At 35.0% G+C, this 18,956-nt stretch overlaps 1 protein-coding gene across 10 annotated transcripts in view; it reads right to left on the reverse strand.

The window, feature by feature from the left end:
* R3HCC1L (R3H domain and coiled-coil containing 1 like) overlaps positions 1-18,956 on the reverse strand; it is an 80,044-nt gene that overhangs the window by 17,457 nt on the left and 43,631 nt on the right. For all 10 annotated transcript variants that reach the window (XM_032491136.1, XM_014559644.2, XM_006185081.3 and 7 more), the window contains one exon: positions 6,367-8,180. In XM_032491136.1, the coding sequence (XP_032347027.1) occupies positions 6,367-8,166 (1,800 nt within the window). In that variant the 5' untranslated portion in view covers positions 8,167-8,180. The remainder of the gene's footprint in view (positions 1-6,366; positions 8,181-18,956) is intronic.

The following is an 18,956-nucleotide window of genomic DNA, read 5'->3' on the forward strand; positions in this document are numbered from 1 at the left end:
TCCAGAATTGAGAAAACAAATTTCTGTGGTACTGTGCTCTGGAAGCCTTAGCAAACTAATACAGGGAGTAAGACTGGAAAGAGAGGCTGGAGTTTCAGTTTCTTCATCAACATTCTGATTCTATAATGCAATTACAAGGGACATGTCATCTTTATCCCTGAATCCCCCCGCTGCACGCATTAGCTTGCATAAACTAGGCATTCAAAAAACACTTGTGGAATTAATAAAATGCACATGCCTCAAGTTAATTACTTTGTCCAAATGCATGCTTATCAGGACTGATTCTACACAGAGAACTCTTCAGTAAGAATTTGATTTATGTAACATGTAATTTTTAAATGATTCTGGATGGCATTCTGAAATTTGAGGGGAAAATGACACTTTTTCTTTCCCAATAAGCTTTAATTGCTCTGGATATATAAATCATGCAGAAAATCCAATTTAATACATTATAAAAGGAAAACAACAACAACAAAATTTCAAAATAGATCATCTAAACTTCTCATAAGGACAAATTCAGGACCTAAATCTGGGAACATTTCATAATTTTTTACAAGCTGCTCTCACAGCCTGGGATGCCTTGTCTGCTCCTGATCTTTCTTCTAAGACCCAGCTTCAATCTTTATCTCCTCTTGAAGCTTTCCCTGTTGACTCTATTTTGATGGTTTCTCCTTTCCCTATACTACTGTATCATAACACTTGGCAGTTGGATATATACCATATTTCATCAATTCTAAGATGAACATTTTCACATGTTAACATCTCCAATATCAGTATGCATCTTATAACCATGCATATTGTCACTGCTTGCCTGCACATGCCTAAGCACCAAAAGCACCAGTATCTAAATCTACAGAAAGGGTGGTCAGTAGTGTGGAAGAAAATCTGGGTATAAGAATAGCTCTCTACATATGTGCAAAGATGGTTTAAGAATCCAGCAACAATGATTTTTGCTTCTTTTATGTATTCTTAAGAAATGCTGTATCATCAAAGTTCTTGATGACAACAAGATAGAAAGTCATCAACGACTGAGTCAAGAAATCATTAGAAAGAGTTGGACTATAAACATGAAGTTTTAGGAAACCTTAACCAATTTATTTCACCTACATTTTCTTTATGTAAGAAATGATGTGTGATAAAAATTTATGTCTAATTAAGTCTAAAAGAACTCATTCAATATGTATAAAATAAAAATTCCAAAGGGTAAGCATTGTGTGAATGTTTAATTTCTTTTTTTTGTTTATTTATCATCATATTATTTATTTTTTATTTTGGCTGAGGGGTGGGGGAGGTAATCAGGTTTATTTATTTTTGGAGGAGGTACTAGGGATTGAACACAGTACCTCATGCATGCTAAGCATGCACTTTACCAATTGAGCTACACTCTCTCCCTTAATTTCTTTCTTAGTGATACGTAATGATATATTTCACAATCAGTGGCATTTTCAATTCAATGAAATAGAATATTTCTTTTTTTTTTCTATTCATTTCTGAGTGTAAGTCTCATTGGCTCCAGAAGACTATGAACTCCTTAATTATTATCCTTCTCTTTTTATACCTCACATCACCAATATCAGAGCTGGGCCAGAATAGCTATACAGTCTGTTGACTGGCTAAGACATTTAGGTAGAGGCAAAGGCTTACTGTCATGGAAAGAGCCCAGGGTCAGAAACCAGGAGACTTGGATTCTGGTGACAACTCTAACACTAACCTTAGCTAGGTCAGTAATATCCTTTCTGGGCCTTAATTACCTTACCTATAAAGCAAGAGGGCTAGACTATATGATGTTACAGGTCCTTTCCAATGCTAACATTCCACTTTTTAAAAAAGATGTGTACAGTTCTAACTCTTAGACAGGTTAAAGTTCTAGTTTCTAGTCCTTATCGTTCAAGGGCTATGTTATAATCTTGGCTCTGATCCTGGAAGGTAGGAATAAGAACAATTCTGTAGGTAACACAATTAAATATAATGAACCACTTTAGACTATAGTTGTGGCTATAACAAATTAAAGTATTGGGGGCATCAGGAGGTTACAGGGACGTGGACAACAGAGACTGGCCCAGTAGTTGGTGGTATGATGTTACTGCAGTTGCTTCAAATGTCACCATGTCTATTTACATACTTATTTAAAGAATTAACCCATGTAGTCAATTCTCAATTATGTAGGTTAGGTTATTCAAGCCCTTTGTTTCTTTCTTCTCTTCCACTACGTAACTGCTTAACTCACCTTCTATTGAAGAAAACAAATTCAAAAATTTATTATTAACTATAAACCTTGATAAATTAAAAGATTTGGAGAACAGGCTTAAGCTATAAACAACAAAAAGATGTTTTACCCATTTAACTTCCCATTTTTGGCAAATAGGGAAATAACACTTTTTTTTTTAAGTATTTCAAGTCTTTTCAAATTTCTCATGATCTAAGTTCAAATATATCCAAAAAGAGTTCCCTAAAAAGATTATAAAACTATAGTGTATATAACATACAGCATGTTCTATAACTTTCAACCCTCTTCTATTCTGCTTTGGGCATAAGTCCTTTAAACCAGTAGAAGGATAAATTCCGACTTTTAAATTCTAACATTTTATACATTAAGTGTACAAGTAGATAATGTCTTCAGTGGTGTTCCCTACCTGCAAGTAAAATTATCTAATGTATCTAGGCTATGGCTCCACTGACCTTATGAAGAAACCAAGGCCAGGAATGCAACTTTTGACTTCATAAAATGTATAACACGAGATGTGTAGAATGGTATTCAAGGTGCCATCTAAAGACTTCTCTAAGACAGGTATCAACAACATCTCAATATCTCTGATTATCATCAGTGAGAAAAATCCATGGCCACAGCTTTGGATTAAGGCATAGTAAGAGTAGAAAGTGTGAAACTGAACAAGAAAGCAGAAAAGGAAAAGGACAAAAGAAAATAAGACAAAAAGAAAGCTACAATAACGAGGCATGTACAGTGCCCCACCAATTGGTCAGATGATCCCCTACTGACCCCAGTGCCAGACAACAAATTTGAGAGCTTGAGTTTCCTAGTAATGAATGGTACAGCGAATATTCCTGAACCAACATGGAGGTGGCTCCTATTCAGACAGTACAGAAAGGTTAATATGGCAGACTGATGCTGGCATTTTGGGGAAGATGCTAAACCCATCCACTAAACAGTGCAAACAGTGTAGTATATTAAAATTATAGTCAAGAGGAAGACTGAGAAAGCAGGGAGACATATCTGGATTTCCTCCTTTTCCCAGCACAACTAGAAAGACTAGGTGGAGAGATAACATTGTACAAATGTGAATAGGAACACACAGAAGGAAGATGATCTGGGAATGAACGGCATTCCTTTTTCTCTTTTCCATAGTTCTACATTGTTAGTACCTTCTAGAACAGAAAGAAACTCCTACCTAAATATTTACCCCTATCCAAAAACACTAATCAAGGCCAGAAATGGCCAGTGAAGGGACCAGATGCAAGGGCCTATCAACATCAGTATTATGTTGCTGGTATCTTCCTAACTCTTGTACCAATAGATTTGCTGATCAGTACAGGAGGCAGCAAGAGAAGTTTTATCTAGACAACAGTAATTCCTGTTCTTATACCAAGATCTCACAGGGTTAAAAGAAGTCACGTCAACATCCTTTTCTTTATCAATTATCAACTTCAATCTTTGGGGACCCCATACCACAGCTTTAGGAGATTGTGTGACCTTTGGAAACTCATCAAGAGTTGCAGTTCTGGGAGCTCAACAATGACCTACCTATGTTCTCTGCTCCTCTCTCCAGCAGTTTCAGATGTTCAAATGTTGCAGGAAACTGCTTCACATGCCAGTGGCTACCACACCTTCCTCTACAGCATGCCTCCCTGCCTATCAGAAGTATTAGGCATACCTCCATGGCTAGGCATTGTCAACAAAGAAACAGCCCAGCTGGGAAAAGAGCCAAAAATCTTTGGTTGGAAAGTTTTCAAGGTAGGCAGACACTCTGGTTGAGCCTTTAATAAAATACGTTTGAAACAATATAAATAATAAATTAGGAGTAATAGTCACCAAAGAGCTATTAATGTTATTGGATTTATGACATCTTTTAATAATACTGTCATTATTACATTTTCAAAAACCCAAAGCACAGGAGACCATACTTTGGAGTTGGATTCACTACCTTCACTCTCAGTTCAACTCCTTCTTTCTTGCTCTCATCCGTCCTCATGCCTCAACATAGACCCCACACCTTACCAAGCACCTCCAAAGATAATGAAACACAACATCCAGGCACTGGCTGTCTTCAGCTTAAAACACTACCTACTCCGTTTTCCTGCCGTTCCCAGCTTTAGGTCATGCTACTGTCCTCTTTGGCTATATTACTATGCTCCTCAAAAGACTTAGTTGCCTAAATTCTTTTGCACCTATTCTAAACAATGTTAAGATCTGAAAAACAGAGTTGCACACCTGAACCTCCCTTCCCTGAATACAGAAGCCATAGCCCATAGGCTACCACACAGAATCCAAGTTCCAGCAGCAATGATGTTCTGAAAGCCCCTGGAGGCTACCCTAAAAAGGCAGAGAGCAACCCTGCCCTACTGCCTACATCCATTCAATAAATATTTATTGAGTTCTATCCTGTATAAAAGGCTCTGTATCCCATGCCCTTCTTTCGTAGGAAGCAGTTCGTTCTCTCATGAACACACCTGTGCTCTCCGACCCCCGCAGGCAGTCCCTCTGCCAACTCCTGCAAACACCGTTTTCTTCCTTAGACTAAGGCCTTCTCCCAATGCTTGGATTCTTAATAACTTCTCTATATTCACCTAACCTCCCATATTATTAGTATGTCTTAACTTATTTGGGTCTAAAACCTCTGCTGAATGGTGTTTTTCTCCCCAACTATAGACTGACAGCCATCTCTAGTTACCATACTCACATTCTGATACACATTTAAGTTTGTGTATTGCCTTTGAACAGTGGTTCTCACTTTATGTGCATCAGAACCACTTGAAAAACTTGTAAACATACAGACTGCTGGGCTAAAGAGTTTGTATTTCCAGCAAGTTCCCAGGTGATGCTCATGCTGCTGGCCCAGGGACCATACTTCGGAAATCATCACCTTTGAGAATCTGATGAAAGTTATTAAAAATTGCATATATGTATAAAATTTTGCAATCTCAAGGGGTTTGTGGATGTTAATTTGGAGATACTTTCTTGCTCTGTATTTCTTTCTAAGGAATGTTTAAGACCTATTATTTCCTGATTTGATCATAAGAAGTACTAACTGTGGTACAAACGTGTGTGCAAACACCTCCTAAGAGTAAGGAGGAATTAATTGCTTGGCACTGGAAAGTCAGTTCTGCCCAAATGGTCTGCCCTCTTCGGTCTCACGTGTCTCTTCTATACATGCTTGTGACCATTTTTCTGTACTTCCGGTTCAATTCTCAGAAACAAGACTCATCATTTAAAGGCTCTTTAGAATCACTCAAACAAAACTACTTCATAAGTGAGGAAGTGGTCTGGCAGAAAGAACATAAACATTGGATTGAGACAAAAGTAGACTGAAATTCTGGTTGTACCTTTCCTAAAGATATAACCATTAACTTTCAATTTCCTCATTTACAAAACTGGAGATTTTACAGGAAATCATTTTTTCCCCTTTTAGGCAAAGATTATATGAATTCACTTATTATAAAGAATAAAAGGGGGAATGATTCTACTATTTAAAACCAACGATTCTTATTTATGGTATGGAATTTAAATGCTGGATAGAGAGAGAATGTCTAAATTAAGAAAATCTAAAAAGTAAACTAAGTTCTAAGATGCCTTCAAACCCAACACTTTGTATTTATGAACTCTAACTGGCCAGCATACTTCTGTACTTAACAATAATTTATTCTTCAACTCAGCATATACTCCTTAAATAATCATACCTTCCTTTATTCTACCTTCCCCCCTTATTTCCTTCCCTCTATAATATATAACATTCCAACATCTGCTGGAAAAATAAGATAAATATGAATAATAATAATTTATTTTCCTTCCCTCAAGTAGGCTGGTATAAAATACATCTTGTTAACACAGAAAAGCCCTTTGGAAGAAGTTTCCCTCTGTATTTTCTCTATAGATAGCCAAAATCTATTAAATTCACTAAGCTCTCTCAGGATTTGGCTGTTATAGATATAGATCAATGCTATGTTTTATTTTTTAAAGATCTATCAGATAGTCTTTTCTCAATCTATAATCCTATTAGTTTGTTGCAATCTCTTACCTTGAATATAGTATGAGTGAATATACGTAAATGTCTATCAAAATTACTCCCCAAAACCCCAGGTTCTATGAATCTATAAATTATCTAAGCATCAAGCAATTCCTAGTAAACATACCTCCTGTAGAAGACGTGGATCCAGGCAGTCACCATCATCATTAAACATAGACTCCCAGCTCTCCTCAGTAGTGGTACTTCCCTCTTTGTGAGAAGTTTCAACTGTTTTTGGTTCCAGGGATGTTTCCATAGATACTGATTCTATATCAGGAAAGGATACACCAAATTCTATATTCTCTGAGTCATCTTCCTCTTCTGTTTTGAACTCTTCAGCAGTTTTTAGTTCACGCAATGCCTCCAATATATCACCAGTACTATCTAGATCACTGCCCAAGGCACCGTCTGAGAGTACTTTTGTCCCATTTAACATACTTTGTTCAGAGTCCAAAAAAGTGTTACAATAACTACCAGCAATCTTCTTTAAAGGTAAGGAGGAAGCACAATCTGACAAGCTCTCTATCGACTTTCCTGTTGACTCTGTGAAACCAGATGAAATACTCTCAGCATAAATATCTGAGCAAGCAGTCAGGTTGCTAGAATCTTCAGTGTCATTTTCACTTTTAACTACATGAAGAGGGGCTGTATCTGCACTCATTTCTAAATAGTTTGAAAAAACACTTGTGTCGCTACAGGCCTCATCAGCTACTCTAACTGCAACTACACAAGGGCTGCCTACAGTTACTTGATCAGATATGGTATGTGTAATGTCCATCATACATACCTTACTGGTAATGTCATCTACACTCTTAGACCCATCATCTGAATATGTTTCATGAGCAAGGACAGCTGTATCAGAAGGTTCATGCTTCACAAATAACTCATCAGCAGTGCTGTCGTTCTCCTCATACTCTCTAATCACTGTTGGATCAAAACTGCCATCTGCGCTCCCTGATTTGCTGACTATAGTCATCTGATGAGAAATGTGACCCAGAGTCTCAGGAATGGAATCTATACCTTTCTGACCCAAGATGAAATCTGAACTGTTGCCTCTATCAGCAACATTCTCAGCTTCAAAGTCTATACAAGTTTGATCAGTGATACCATCTGAACTTCCAGGAACAGAATCAGTGGGGATGCCTCCATTGCTGAGCTTCAACATACCACCTGATGTTTGGATGCCATGTGCAATTCCAGAATCAGAGCTTAGTTTTACTGGTGCAGTCATACTCTGAGGTTTCAACACAGTACTAAAAACTCCAGGAAACTGGGATAGTATCTCCACAACCTTAGCATCAGTTCCAATTCTGCTTTCCAAATCTCTGTCTTCAGATGTTTCCCCACTTAGTTCATGCCTACTGAAATCACAGAATTCCATGTTTTGCAATGGTTTGTTTAGAACCTGAGCCTTGCTGATTTCTGAACAAGACTGAGATAAAAGCAACCCCTCATGTCCGGTCACGTCTGTGGTTTCAATCTCCAAACACTCTACCTTCTTTGGTTTAAAATGTCTTTGTAAAGGTACACTAGGTATAATCCCAGGATTTGGAACTCTTTGCTGATGTCCTTGGGATAATACTCCTTTGGATTCTGTGGTTCTCTTAGATGGGCAAACTCCATCTTTATTTCTTTCTTGAAGGCATGTGTCTTTTTTCAATTTTGTTGAAGATTTCTTTCCTCCCCTACGATTGTGCTCCTTTTTATCAGGATTAATACTTAGTCTTTGAGCACCAGGTTTGTCTCTAAAGATCTCCTTTTGGGAGAGAGATTCTTTTTGTTCTTTCACCACGGACTTATGTGGACCACAGCTTTTTCCCTCATCACCTGATTTGAGCAGTACTACACCCCTTCGAGCTTTGGGTACATAAAGCGCCATGTCAGGTCTTCTGACTCGAGCTCTGCATCTCTCTGCTTCTTGCTGCATGGCACCACCTCAATCTGCAAGAAAAGAGAGTGATTCAATTACCAAATACTAATTACAGTGTATTGAACCAAGAGATTTTTTAAAGACTAGGTAGAGGGCCTACTAATCCATCTATAAAAACCCTCAAGTTAAAAGAAAGTAAAGCCTGCCATAAAATAATTAATGCAATTAGGTAAGCAGCTAAGGAAAGTAAATTCCAAAATAACTCAAGAGCCCATGAATTTTATCCATATAGCTACTTTCCTCTACCTCCCAAGTCCTCTCTACTTTTTTAACAACTAGCCTTTTCTTCAACTAAAATAAAACCAATTAGAAAAGTGACTGCAAGCGATCAGGTACTCATAAAACACAGGAGCTCAGATTTTATATTGAAGAATATATTCAAGGAGGACCTCCAGAAGTACATTTGTTCAACATAAATATATATACATAAATAAGATTTTTTAAAGTAACGTATGAATGGAAGTAACTTGAATGTAGGCTAGAAAATGAGACAACTAGTCAGGGACTGCTTTCTAGAAGACATTACTTGTGAACTACGATTTTTTAGGAAAGAAATAGGTAGTGGGAAATAGAAAGTCATCATTCTACAAACACTATTTAATCAAGTGACCTACTATAAATTTGTCTTCCTTCTGGTAGCAATAAAATTAGTCTGGGTAGGTTAGGATAGAGGAAGGTGGAAGCCAAGGAATAGGATGAGACAACTTGCTGGTAACTTTCTGACAACCTCTACGATGGCTGGTCAATGGAATTTAAAAAGGGGAAAAAAGCTAACAAAGATAAAAAACCTTATCTACTGTCTACAAAATACGGGGAAATGTACTAGACAATTTCACACTGAGTTATTCTTTAAATCTTCGGAATAATACTGTGAAGTAGATACTAGTTTGCCCAGGGCAAAGAGAATAAGGAGGTCCTACACATAGCAAAGAAACACCCATATATGCTCAGACGCATCCACTGTTAATATTACACCACACACCTTTCAAATGAAAAAGATAATAAGAGGGAAAGGCTAACAAATTCTGTTCATTCTGCTCTCCAGATCTCTAAAATTTCACCTGACCAGAATACTTCCTCAGTGAAGAAGCTCCACTTTCATGGCATAGGCTATTTTTCTTTTCAGCCCAGGTATATACCATAGCCCTGATCATCAAGTGTCCCCAGTGATGCACTTGTCCCTTTTCTCTTTGGAAGCCTTAATTATTATCGAGCATACCATTCTTCATGGATTTTCTTTCTATCTTTCTATTTGTGGAAGAATATGACTTCACATTTAGCCATGCCAGGATCCTTTAAAAATGCCTACTTTTCAAAGATAGAACTTTAGTAAAGCATATTTCATTGGAGGGGGAGTCACAGACATAGTGTATCTTGATCTCAGTTAGCATCTGACACAATACATCATGATGCACTCTAAGATGGTAAAATATGGCTACTAAGAACTGGTAGGTGGACTTACCAAAAGTAATGATATTGGGTAGAAGTGAATTTAGAGAGGGTTATTTAAAGGAGAACTGTGTCCCCACAGCCCTTTAAAATTCAACATTTTAAACAATAATTTGGATGTAAACAATAAACATTGAGCATTTATCAAATCTGCATCTGACACAAAATTGAAAGGATTAAATACCAAAAATGATGAAATTACAATGTAATTCATTTCTATAATCTGGAATGCTGTGCTGAAAGCAATATGAAGATCAAGAATGAATAAATACAAAGATCCGCTTTGGGTTAAAAAAGACAAACAACATAGATGAAAACATATAATCTGCACACACTCCAAAAAAAAAGATCTAAAGGCTTTTATTTCATCTACAAAGTCAATAAAAGCCAAAAGCTGATGATGTGGATGTTAACAAAGGCAACACAATCTTAGATTACAGAGTCTACAAAATATACCACACAAGGTATGGTTAAAGGAACTAAAGGAACTTGCCCAAAAAGGTCTAAATGGAAACATCCCAGATACCTTTATACCTGAAGGGCTGGTTGCTCTACAGGGGTGGGTTACTTCTGTATCTCTCCAGAAGTCAGTTACCAGAACCAACTGGTAGAAACTAAAGGAAAACAAAGTTTAGCTCAATATAAAAAAGAACTCTACTTCTAGAGTTCTCCAATGTTCTTATCAGGTAAATGAGCTCTGTCTCTAGAATAATTTAAATACAGTCTAGATGACGGACTGATACACTGGAGAAATGACTTCCATTTGTAATGTAGATTGGTCTGTATTAATTTTAAGTGTTCTTCAAACTCTAATTCTGATTCTGTTTGTCATCCACAATAGACATATATCAAAGGGTTCAAATTTAAAATTATTTTGTGCTACAATGATTTTTAAAACTCAACCTTTCTTTTTTCCTTAGTTAATATCCACATGTTATCATGATGTGATTTCAAAAGCTGAATAACAGTAAAATAAATTTATATTACCATATATTTCCTATCAAAACAGTGAATTCAATTATGTCATGACCAGCACTGTGCTGGTAAATGTTTAGCAACCAGCTTCCCAAGTGTAGTTTGTAGTACTGGTTAGTATTTTTATTTACATCAATGATGTCACCAATGTGAGTAACTTCTTTTCTCAAGTGGATAATCATTTTTGAATGAAAGAATATATCCTATATCCTCAAATATTTTTTAGCTTTTCACAATGTAATAGCGAAAGACATGGCACTTTTTAAAGTCTGCATTAGTGTTTCTCCATCACTTTAAGTCTTAATCAGTAAGCAACAAATCAAACCCTGATTTATGGCATTTGCTGATCTCTGTGATGTAAATATTCCTACCATGGTTAATTTCAAGCTACCAGTGAGTTATCACTGAACAGGATTGAGAAAAGATACACAGTAGTATACTAGTGATACAGTGTTTTAACCATAAAGGACACTATACATAAATAACTTCAAGAGCACAGATCATAGTAAAATGTAGTAAAATAATTAGGAAGTGATGAATTTAAAATATTTATTTTTATAAGTATCATTTATTTAATAATGAGCTATATAATTTAATTTTTAGTAATGGATATGTTTAATAATCAGTTTGCAAAATTCCTAAACTCTTAAGTCAGCTCTTACACTAGTAGGAAATGCTCCAATACACTACAACCCACTGTGACAGTTCTTTCATAACTCATAGGGACACACAAAAGAGGAGCATCCCTATCCTGTGGACTTTCAAGACAATGATAATTTAATTTAAAGCCTTGTGTTCTAATGAATTTCTTTTGCAACTATAGGCACGAAAGGCCTTTAACACTGGAAAAAGGATGCCTATCATAGGCAATTTTTAAAATGTATCTTGGATTAAAAATTTCCCTCCCAGGAGTTACTAATAGCACTTGATATTTTCTTTCTCTTTCAATACAGTTTTAACTTTTTCACAATGTTCTAAGTGCTTTAATCAGTCCAATTTTAAGTAGAAGAGAGATTCAGTTATTTGGGGTATATTTTGCAGCTAATTTATCCTGGAATGGCCATCAGAATGCAATTCTATTCAAAATTACATTTTTCTAATGGGGATAAAAATTCAATTTCCTTTACAACAGTGGGCAGTTAACTGCAAATATACTCCCTTAAAATATTTTAGGCCAAATCATTTTTTTCTATACTAACACTGTGATCATAAATGAGCACCTGTCCAACTGCTTCTACAATTTCAAATTCAAATTTGAGTGAAAATATTAATAACTTCCTTGAAGTATCTCTCTGACCTATCTTCATGAGTGAATGAACAGCACAAAACAAATCAAGCTTTTAGATTTTCATAACAGTGTCAATGCTGTTTGTCTACATTTGGTATCTAAAACATATGGATCCTTGTTCAATCAACAATTCAGCATACTGGCACTTAAGGTACTCACTGGATAATTCAACCATGAATTAATCCAATCCAGTATTTACCAAAGGTTCACGTGAGACATCAGATATAGAGGAACTGCTGAATGGATATGGTAACTACTCATTCTTCTAAAAACAAATTCTCTAAGCTTTATCACTTTGTTAGCTCTTTAATATCATAAATAAACCATACATTTTGTCCTAACTTTTTATTTGGAAATAATTTCAAATTTAAAAGTAATTTACAATCCTTGACCTACATTTATCTACTATGTTAACATTTCACCCCATTTGCTGTATCCTTTGCAATCATGTGTGTGTTCCCTCTCTCCTCTCCTTCTCTCCACACACACACAATTCTTTTTCTGAACCTCTTGAGGGCAAATTACAGACATCACAGCCCTTAATCCCTAAATACTTTACAGCATACATCCAGGAAATAGGCATATTCCCTTACATAATTATAACAGTTACCAATGTCAGTAAATTTAACATTGATACTTTTATCAAATCTAACATAAGTATTTCAGATTTGTCAGCTGACCCAGTAATGTACTTCACAGCACATTTCCCTCTCCAATACTGGATCTAGTTTAGAAACAGGTCATACATTTGTTTTATCATGACTCTTTAGCCTCCTATATTCTAGAACGTTTCCACAGCCTTTCATTGTCTTTTATAACAATGACATTTTGAAAGACTAACTCTCCCTCCCACCCATTTTTTAACAGAACATTCCTCACTTAAGATTTAATCTGATGTTTCCTCATGATTGGACTGAGGTGATAAATTTTCAGTAAGAACAGTACATAGGTGGTCATGTGTCCTTCTCAGGGCACATGATTTTTATCTGTCCTTCCATGGTGATCTTAACTTTGATCATCAGGTCAAGGTATTATCTAATTTCTCTGCTGTGTAGTTACTGTGTATTCTCTCCCTTGCAACGACTAAGCAATCTGTGGAGCAACACTTTAAGAGCACACAAATATTCTGCTCCTCATCAAAATTTCCTCCTAGATTGCATCCACTAATGATTCTAATCTGATGCAATCTGTATTATGCTGGCTGCAAAACCTGATGATTTTCCAGCTCTGCAAGTCCTTTCACATTTACTGTCAATCCTTGGCATTTTCAGTCAATCTTTGGCATTTTCTGAGAGCAAAATTAAACTGTGTGATAGCTCACCACAGAAGCTAAGATTCCCTATGTTAAGATTCAATGTTAAAATCTCAGCTTTCATAGTTGGTCAATACAGGAAACATCTACCTGAAAAACACTTTCTAACTTTTGCAAATCAAAGTTGAAAGCAACTATCATCTTATCCAATGTCCCATTTATAAAAAGAAGGGGAAAAAAGCACTTCTCTCAAAGTTATATGGTCCCTGTAATAGACATAGAATAATGAGTCCCTTTCCTCTCTTTTCCAGAAAACATAGAATTAAGTTTAGTGTTCAAACACAATGATTAATTCATCCTAGATATCTGGTAATATTTACTTCACCCTTTTAAAGCCATCTCAAATTCCTTTGGGAAAGAGGCAAGGCACAATCAATTTACATATGTTAATAAACAGAAATGTGAAGGCACAGGACAAAAACATTTTTTGAAGAAAATATTTAGACAATGTATTTATTTCATATCTATTTTCCACTTAGATTTGTCTGAACTATGCAGTATTCCTTAGAATAATGAAATGTCTCAAATGAAGTATATCTTGAGGTCTGATCCTGACATTCCCCTTCAAGCACTTTCCAAACACTGTGCAATAGGAAAACATTTATGTAAAGCATATATTAAAGGCCCAGTGTAAATATCCTGAATGCAAGATTCAACAGTTAGATTTTCAATTCAACGTGACAGTCAAAGCACACAAGTACATTGTCACCCCAACCACCAAAAGGACCCATGTCTATATAACAAATGTAGCCCTCCAAATCAATGGAAAAATATGGAACATACAATGTCAGTACAACTGTCTGGCTTGCCAATACTTTACTGAGGGTTTTGCATGTATATTAGAGCAAGATCAGCCTACGATATTCCTTTCTAGTATTGAGAATTACAAAACTGGGTTACCAAAATTACTATAAGACACATTATATAAGCTAAAGATTCATGTTTAAGGCTGGTATACATAAAGATTTATATATAAGATTCCTCAATGTTTGGTTGAAATCATCTGTAGCATTGCCTGGGAATGGCTAATTTTTGGTGAGGATGTTTTTAAAGTGAGTTTCTTCAATGTTAAAGATCTATTGAAGTTTTTCTTTTCTCTTGAGTCAGTTGGGCAAATATATTTCTCTAGAAAATTTGCCTTTTGATCCAACTTCTTTAATGTATTTGATAAAAGTTGTTCACAGTACTTTCCTGTTATTAAACATCTTGGCTACAGTTGTCATTACGTCTTTCTTCTTTCTTGGTTATTAATATTGTTTATTTCTGCTTGCTTTCTTTTTGAGCTTTATCGGTCCTGCCAGATACCTATGAATCCTTCAAAAGACCAGATTTTGGTTTTATAGATCTTCTCTACTTTTTATTTTTCTGTCTCATTAATTTCTGCTCTCATCTTTTTATTATTATCTTCCTTCAATTTTCTTCAGGATTATTCTATTTTTCTTTGATTAATTTCTTGACTTGATGACTGAATTAGCTATATTCCAAAGTTTTTTGTTGTTGCCATCTTTACTTCTGTATTAAAAATTTTTCAAACCTTTATAAAAAGAGAAAAGATTATAATGAACTCCCCAATATCCATCAGTCAGCTTCAAATCATCCCCCCCCACCCCGTGCACTGGATTATTTTTAAGCAAGTCTCAAATATATTTCATTTCATCCTTAAATACCTCAGTATATATCTTTAAAAGATTAAGACTTTTTTTTTTTAACAAAATTGTAACACCAATACATACCTTAAAAAAAAAAAAGGAAATAATTCCTTATATCATCACATAGCCAGTGCTCAAATTTTGCCAACTGTCTTATATTTTTGTTTTGAACATTGTTTTGTTAAAATCAGGATCCAAAAAGATCAGCACACTGCATTGGTCCATTAAGGTGCCTGTCACACTGTTTTTGTTTTTGTTTTCCTATCTCGCCAATCATTTGTTAAAGAGACTGGATTATATGTCCTATAGAATTTCTCACATTCTGGAGTTTGCTGATTGTATTCTCGTAGCTTTAATAAGTTCTTATATATAATCTCTGTACTTCCTAAAAAGTGGTGGTAGTCCTAGAGACTTGATAGAATTGGGGTTTAATTTTTTTATAGCAAGAATATGTCATATATGGTGCTGTGAACTTCCTACCACATCACATTAGAGAGCAATAATGTCTAATTATCTCCTTTTTGTAATGTTACACATTGATCAGTTCAGTTCAGGTATTGTCTATCAGCCTGAACCATCCACTAGAAAGCTCCCTATCAGTCTTTCACCCAATGGTTTTAGTAGCCTTTGATGGCCTTTGATGAATACTGTCAAGATATACTACTTCACCAGGGTTTGCAATGATGACATTCTAATTAAGGCATTCACTGTGCATCTATTAGCTGGAATTCTTTTATAGTGAACTTTCCATCAACTATTCTGTGATTCTGAGGTTCAGTTTATATCAAAAAGATGGATTATTTGATTATTCATTTACCAGTTTCTGAATGAAGTGGTTCTATGACCAACATTCTGTCGTTGCTGATTTTAACAAAACAAAAAAACTTCCTAGATTTTCACTTATTTTGTTTCAATCCATTGCAATAATTATTATTCTTGAAGCTCACACTACTGTTAGCCAATGGCAGTCCCTTCAAGGTCCTTTTCACACAAGCCAAAGATGTCTTTGATAGTTTCCTGCTTTCTAGTATGATAACTTGTCATACTAGAACTTACCCAGAGCTGGAAAACCAGCCACTTTTTTCAAGAAGCCCCAGTTCATTTTAGTGAAAAATAGTATTTTAATATGGGCACTACAAGAATTCACTGCTACTTGGTTGGTCACTGTCTAATCCCTTTCAGATCTCACAAGTTTTTCCTGTAATAAATTCTATTTCCTGCTTTTTTCACCTCTAAGTTATTTAGACGTGTCTGCCAAATGTATACATATTTTTAAATTCATTTTTAAATTGATTTCCAACTTAATTACACTGTGGTTTGAGTGAGATGAACTCTTCAAAATTTGTCGATTTTGTTTTATGGTCTAATAAATGGTCAATTTTAGTAACTCTCTCATCTGTGCCTAAAAACAATGTATAGCAGTTAAATTTTCAGGTTCTGTGTATATATGCATTAAATCAAGTTTATTTTGCTCAAATCATACTACTTACTGTCTGCTTAATTAATCACTGAAAAGTATCAGTAAAATGCCTTCTGTGTTTGTGGATTTCTTGATTTCTCCAATTTTATATATTAATTTTTCAAAGAAATGTTATCAGATACTTATACTTAAGACTGTTCTATCTTCCTGGTAAACTTACTTTTACCATTGTGTGGTGATCCCATTTACTGATGAGTTTTTTTGGGAAGGACCCTAAAATCTATTTTGTCTACAAGTAATATAGCTATAGCAACTTTCATTTGGTTAGGTTATCTTTTCTTATCCTCTTACTTTCAGCCTTTCTGTGTCATTGTGTTTCAAATGTGTCTCTTGCAAACAGTATACAACCAAACTGTGAATTCTTTCCTCATTCTTTCGATGTCAGTCTTTTAACTGTCAAGTTTAGTCCATTCACATTTATTGTGATTATAGATACATCTAGTAGTATTTCTACCTTTTTTATTTTGTGCTTCCTTTCCATTTATCCTACTTTTTGAAATTTTCTTCTTTTCCTGCTTTCTTCCAAGTTGATTTATTTCTTCCTGGTTATTTTCCTACTGCTCAGAAAGAGTTATATTCTATTCCTATTTTTAGCATCTTAACATGAATACTTGTCTAAATATCTAAGTTAATCATTATTTGTATCTGTCTCCTAGACAACTATACAAAGCTTTTATTTCACAATCCCTTCCATACTCTTAGTTTTTGTCTCTTTCATTGTTCTCAAGTGTCTACTAAGTGTTTAAGTTTGCATTTAGTATTATATTTCTACTAGGACAACACTGTGCTTTTGAATGAGTATTTTACTGGTTCTATTTATTCAGGGCAGTATCTTCAGAACTATCTTCTACATTATTAGCTTTCTCATCACATTTGCGTATTCTACATTTTATCCTATCCAATCAGTTTCTTAATTTTAATGACTAAAGTTTTATTATAGAAGTCCTATTTATCCCCCACCCTACCTCTCAAGTCCATGGTCTTATGTTTTTTAATAGTTTTGTTGTTGTTCTTATTTTGTTATCTTCTTTTATCTTTAACCATTTTTAACATTTCTATTTTATTATTTACTGCTTATAATTACAATAGTGGCATTTACTTTTAAATTAATTTTATAATTAGTTTTAATTTTTATTACCATTCATATTAAATATTTATTATTTAACAGTTCTACTTTCTGAAGTTCCTGAGGATTTTATTCTCTTGTGTCGCTGACTTTTGTTAATCTTTTTTTTTTTTTTTTTTTAATTTTGGGTAGTGAGCTCTCAACATCAGTTGGGGCTTTACCAATGGGAATTCCACACAGCCAGACTATATAAGTATTCCTCATGGAGTGGTTCTGTATGAATGTTAATTTTTAAGTTTGAAGTTTTCTGAACCATGCAGTAAGTATAAATATGAAAACACAAATGCAAATGAGAATGCAACAGCAGCTACACAATCTCAGGAAACTTTCCACCTTCACTAAGAACCCAGGTGGAAACAGATAACCTTCCTTATTTTCTTTCTGTAACTGAGTAATTTTTTTCCCCTAATCTGCCCTTTGAATGAGTGTTTAACACCTTAAGATTTAGGTAGGGCATTAGGAGGTGAACTCAGTTCTGACTCATTTCTCTCAGGTACAATGCCTCTGCTCTTATTTTCCACATGGCTATTAAAGTCTAAGCCTCTTGGTTACCAAGAACATCAACATTAGTAAAACAAAAAATTAACAAAAACTAAAAAGAATCTAAATAGGGGAACTTTCTTAAAATTATGGTCTACCCATACAATGGGTTGATAGCCAAAACATAATACTAAGTGAAAAAAGAAAATTGGAATTCAATCCATTTTTTTTGCACAAAAGTGTGTGTGTGTGTGTGTGTGCGTGCGCGTGTATGCACAAGTCTGCAACCAAATATGGGCTGTGGCTCCTAGGTTAGAATCTCAGTCCCACACTTGACTAGCCCTTATCTTAGACAAGTTACTTAACTTTATCGTGGCAAAAGTTGCCACTCTAAGCCTTAGATTACTCAAATTATAAAATGAAGGTGACAAAATACGCATTTCATAGACACACTGAACAGATGAATTAAATGATGCATGGATAGAAACTTGCCAGTCATATTAAAAGTCTCAATAAAAGTCAGTTATTATTTAAATAGGCAGTTTACTTCCTTAAGTTACAAGTTTACACAGAGAATCAAAAGTCCTTATGATACAACAATATTCAAAATGTGCCTTGATCACCTAGAAAATCCATTTCTTCTTGTCACTAACATGTACTGCAACTGTGTACCCTGGCTTTGCCCATCAATCTCTCACAACAATCTATTGTTGTAAACATCTAATAAACACAATGCAGCTCAATTGTAAAGTGAAAATACAAATCCTGAAAAGAATACAGGATTTCATGAAGTCTATGAAAATAATATTGAAGGAAGTACTCATCTTACAGCAAAACCCTTAGAGAATGAAGATCTGGCAGAATCAAACCAGTGAACAAGTGAAGAATGGAAAATCCAACAAGGATGATGACAGAACAGGAACCAAGAAAAAAAATGTCAATGGATTAAGAAAAGTCTCTTGAGAAATTGCTAAAGCTCTCAAGAGTATTGGTAAAATTGAAGCTTTAGTCTTGTCTACTTGATAAAT

This window comes from Camelus ferus, chromosome 11 (genome assembly GCF_009834535.1).
Source record: "Camelus ferus isolate YT-003-E chromosome 11, BCGSAC_Cfer_1.0, whole genome shotgun sequence".
In the NCBI taxonomy this organism is placed as follows: domain Eukaryota; kingdom Metazoa; phylum Chordata; class Mammalia; order Artiodactyla; family Camelidae; genus Camelus; species Camelus ferus.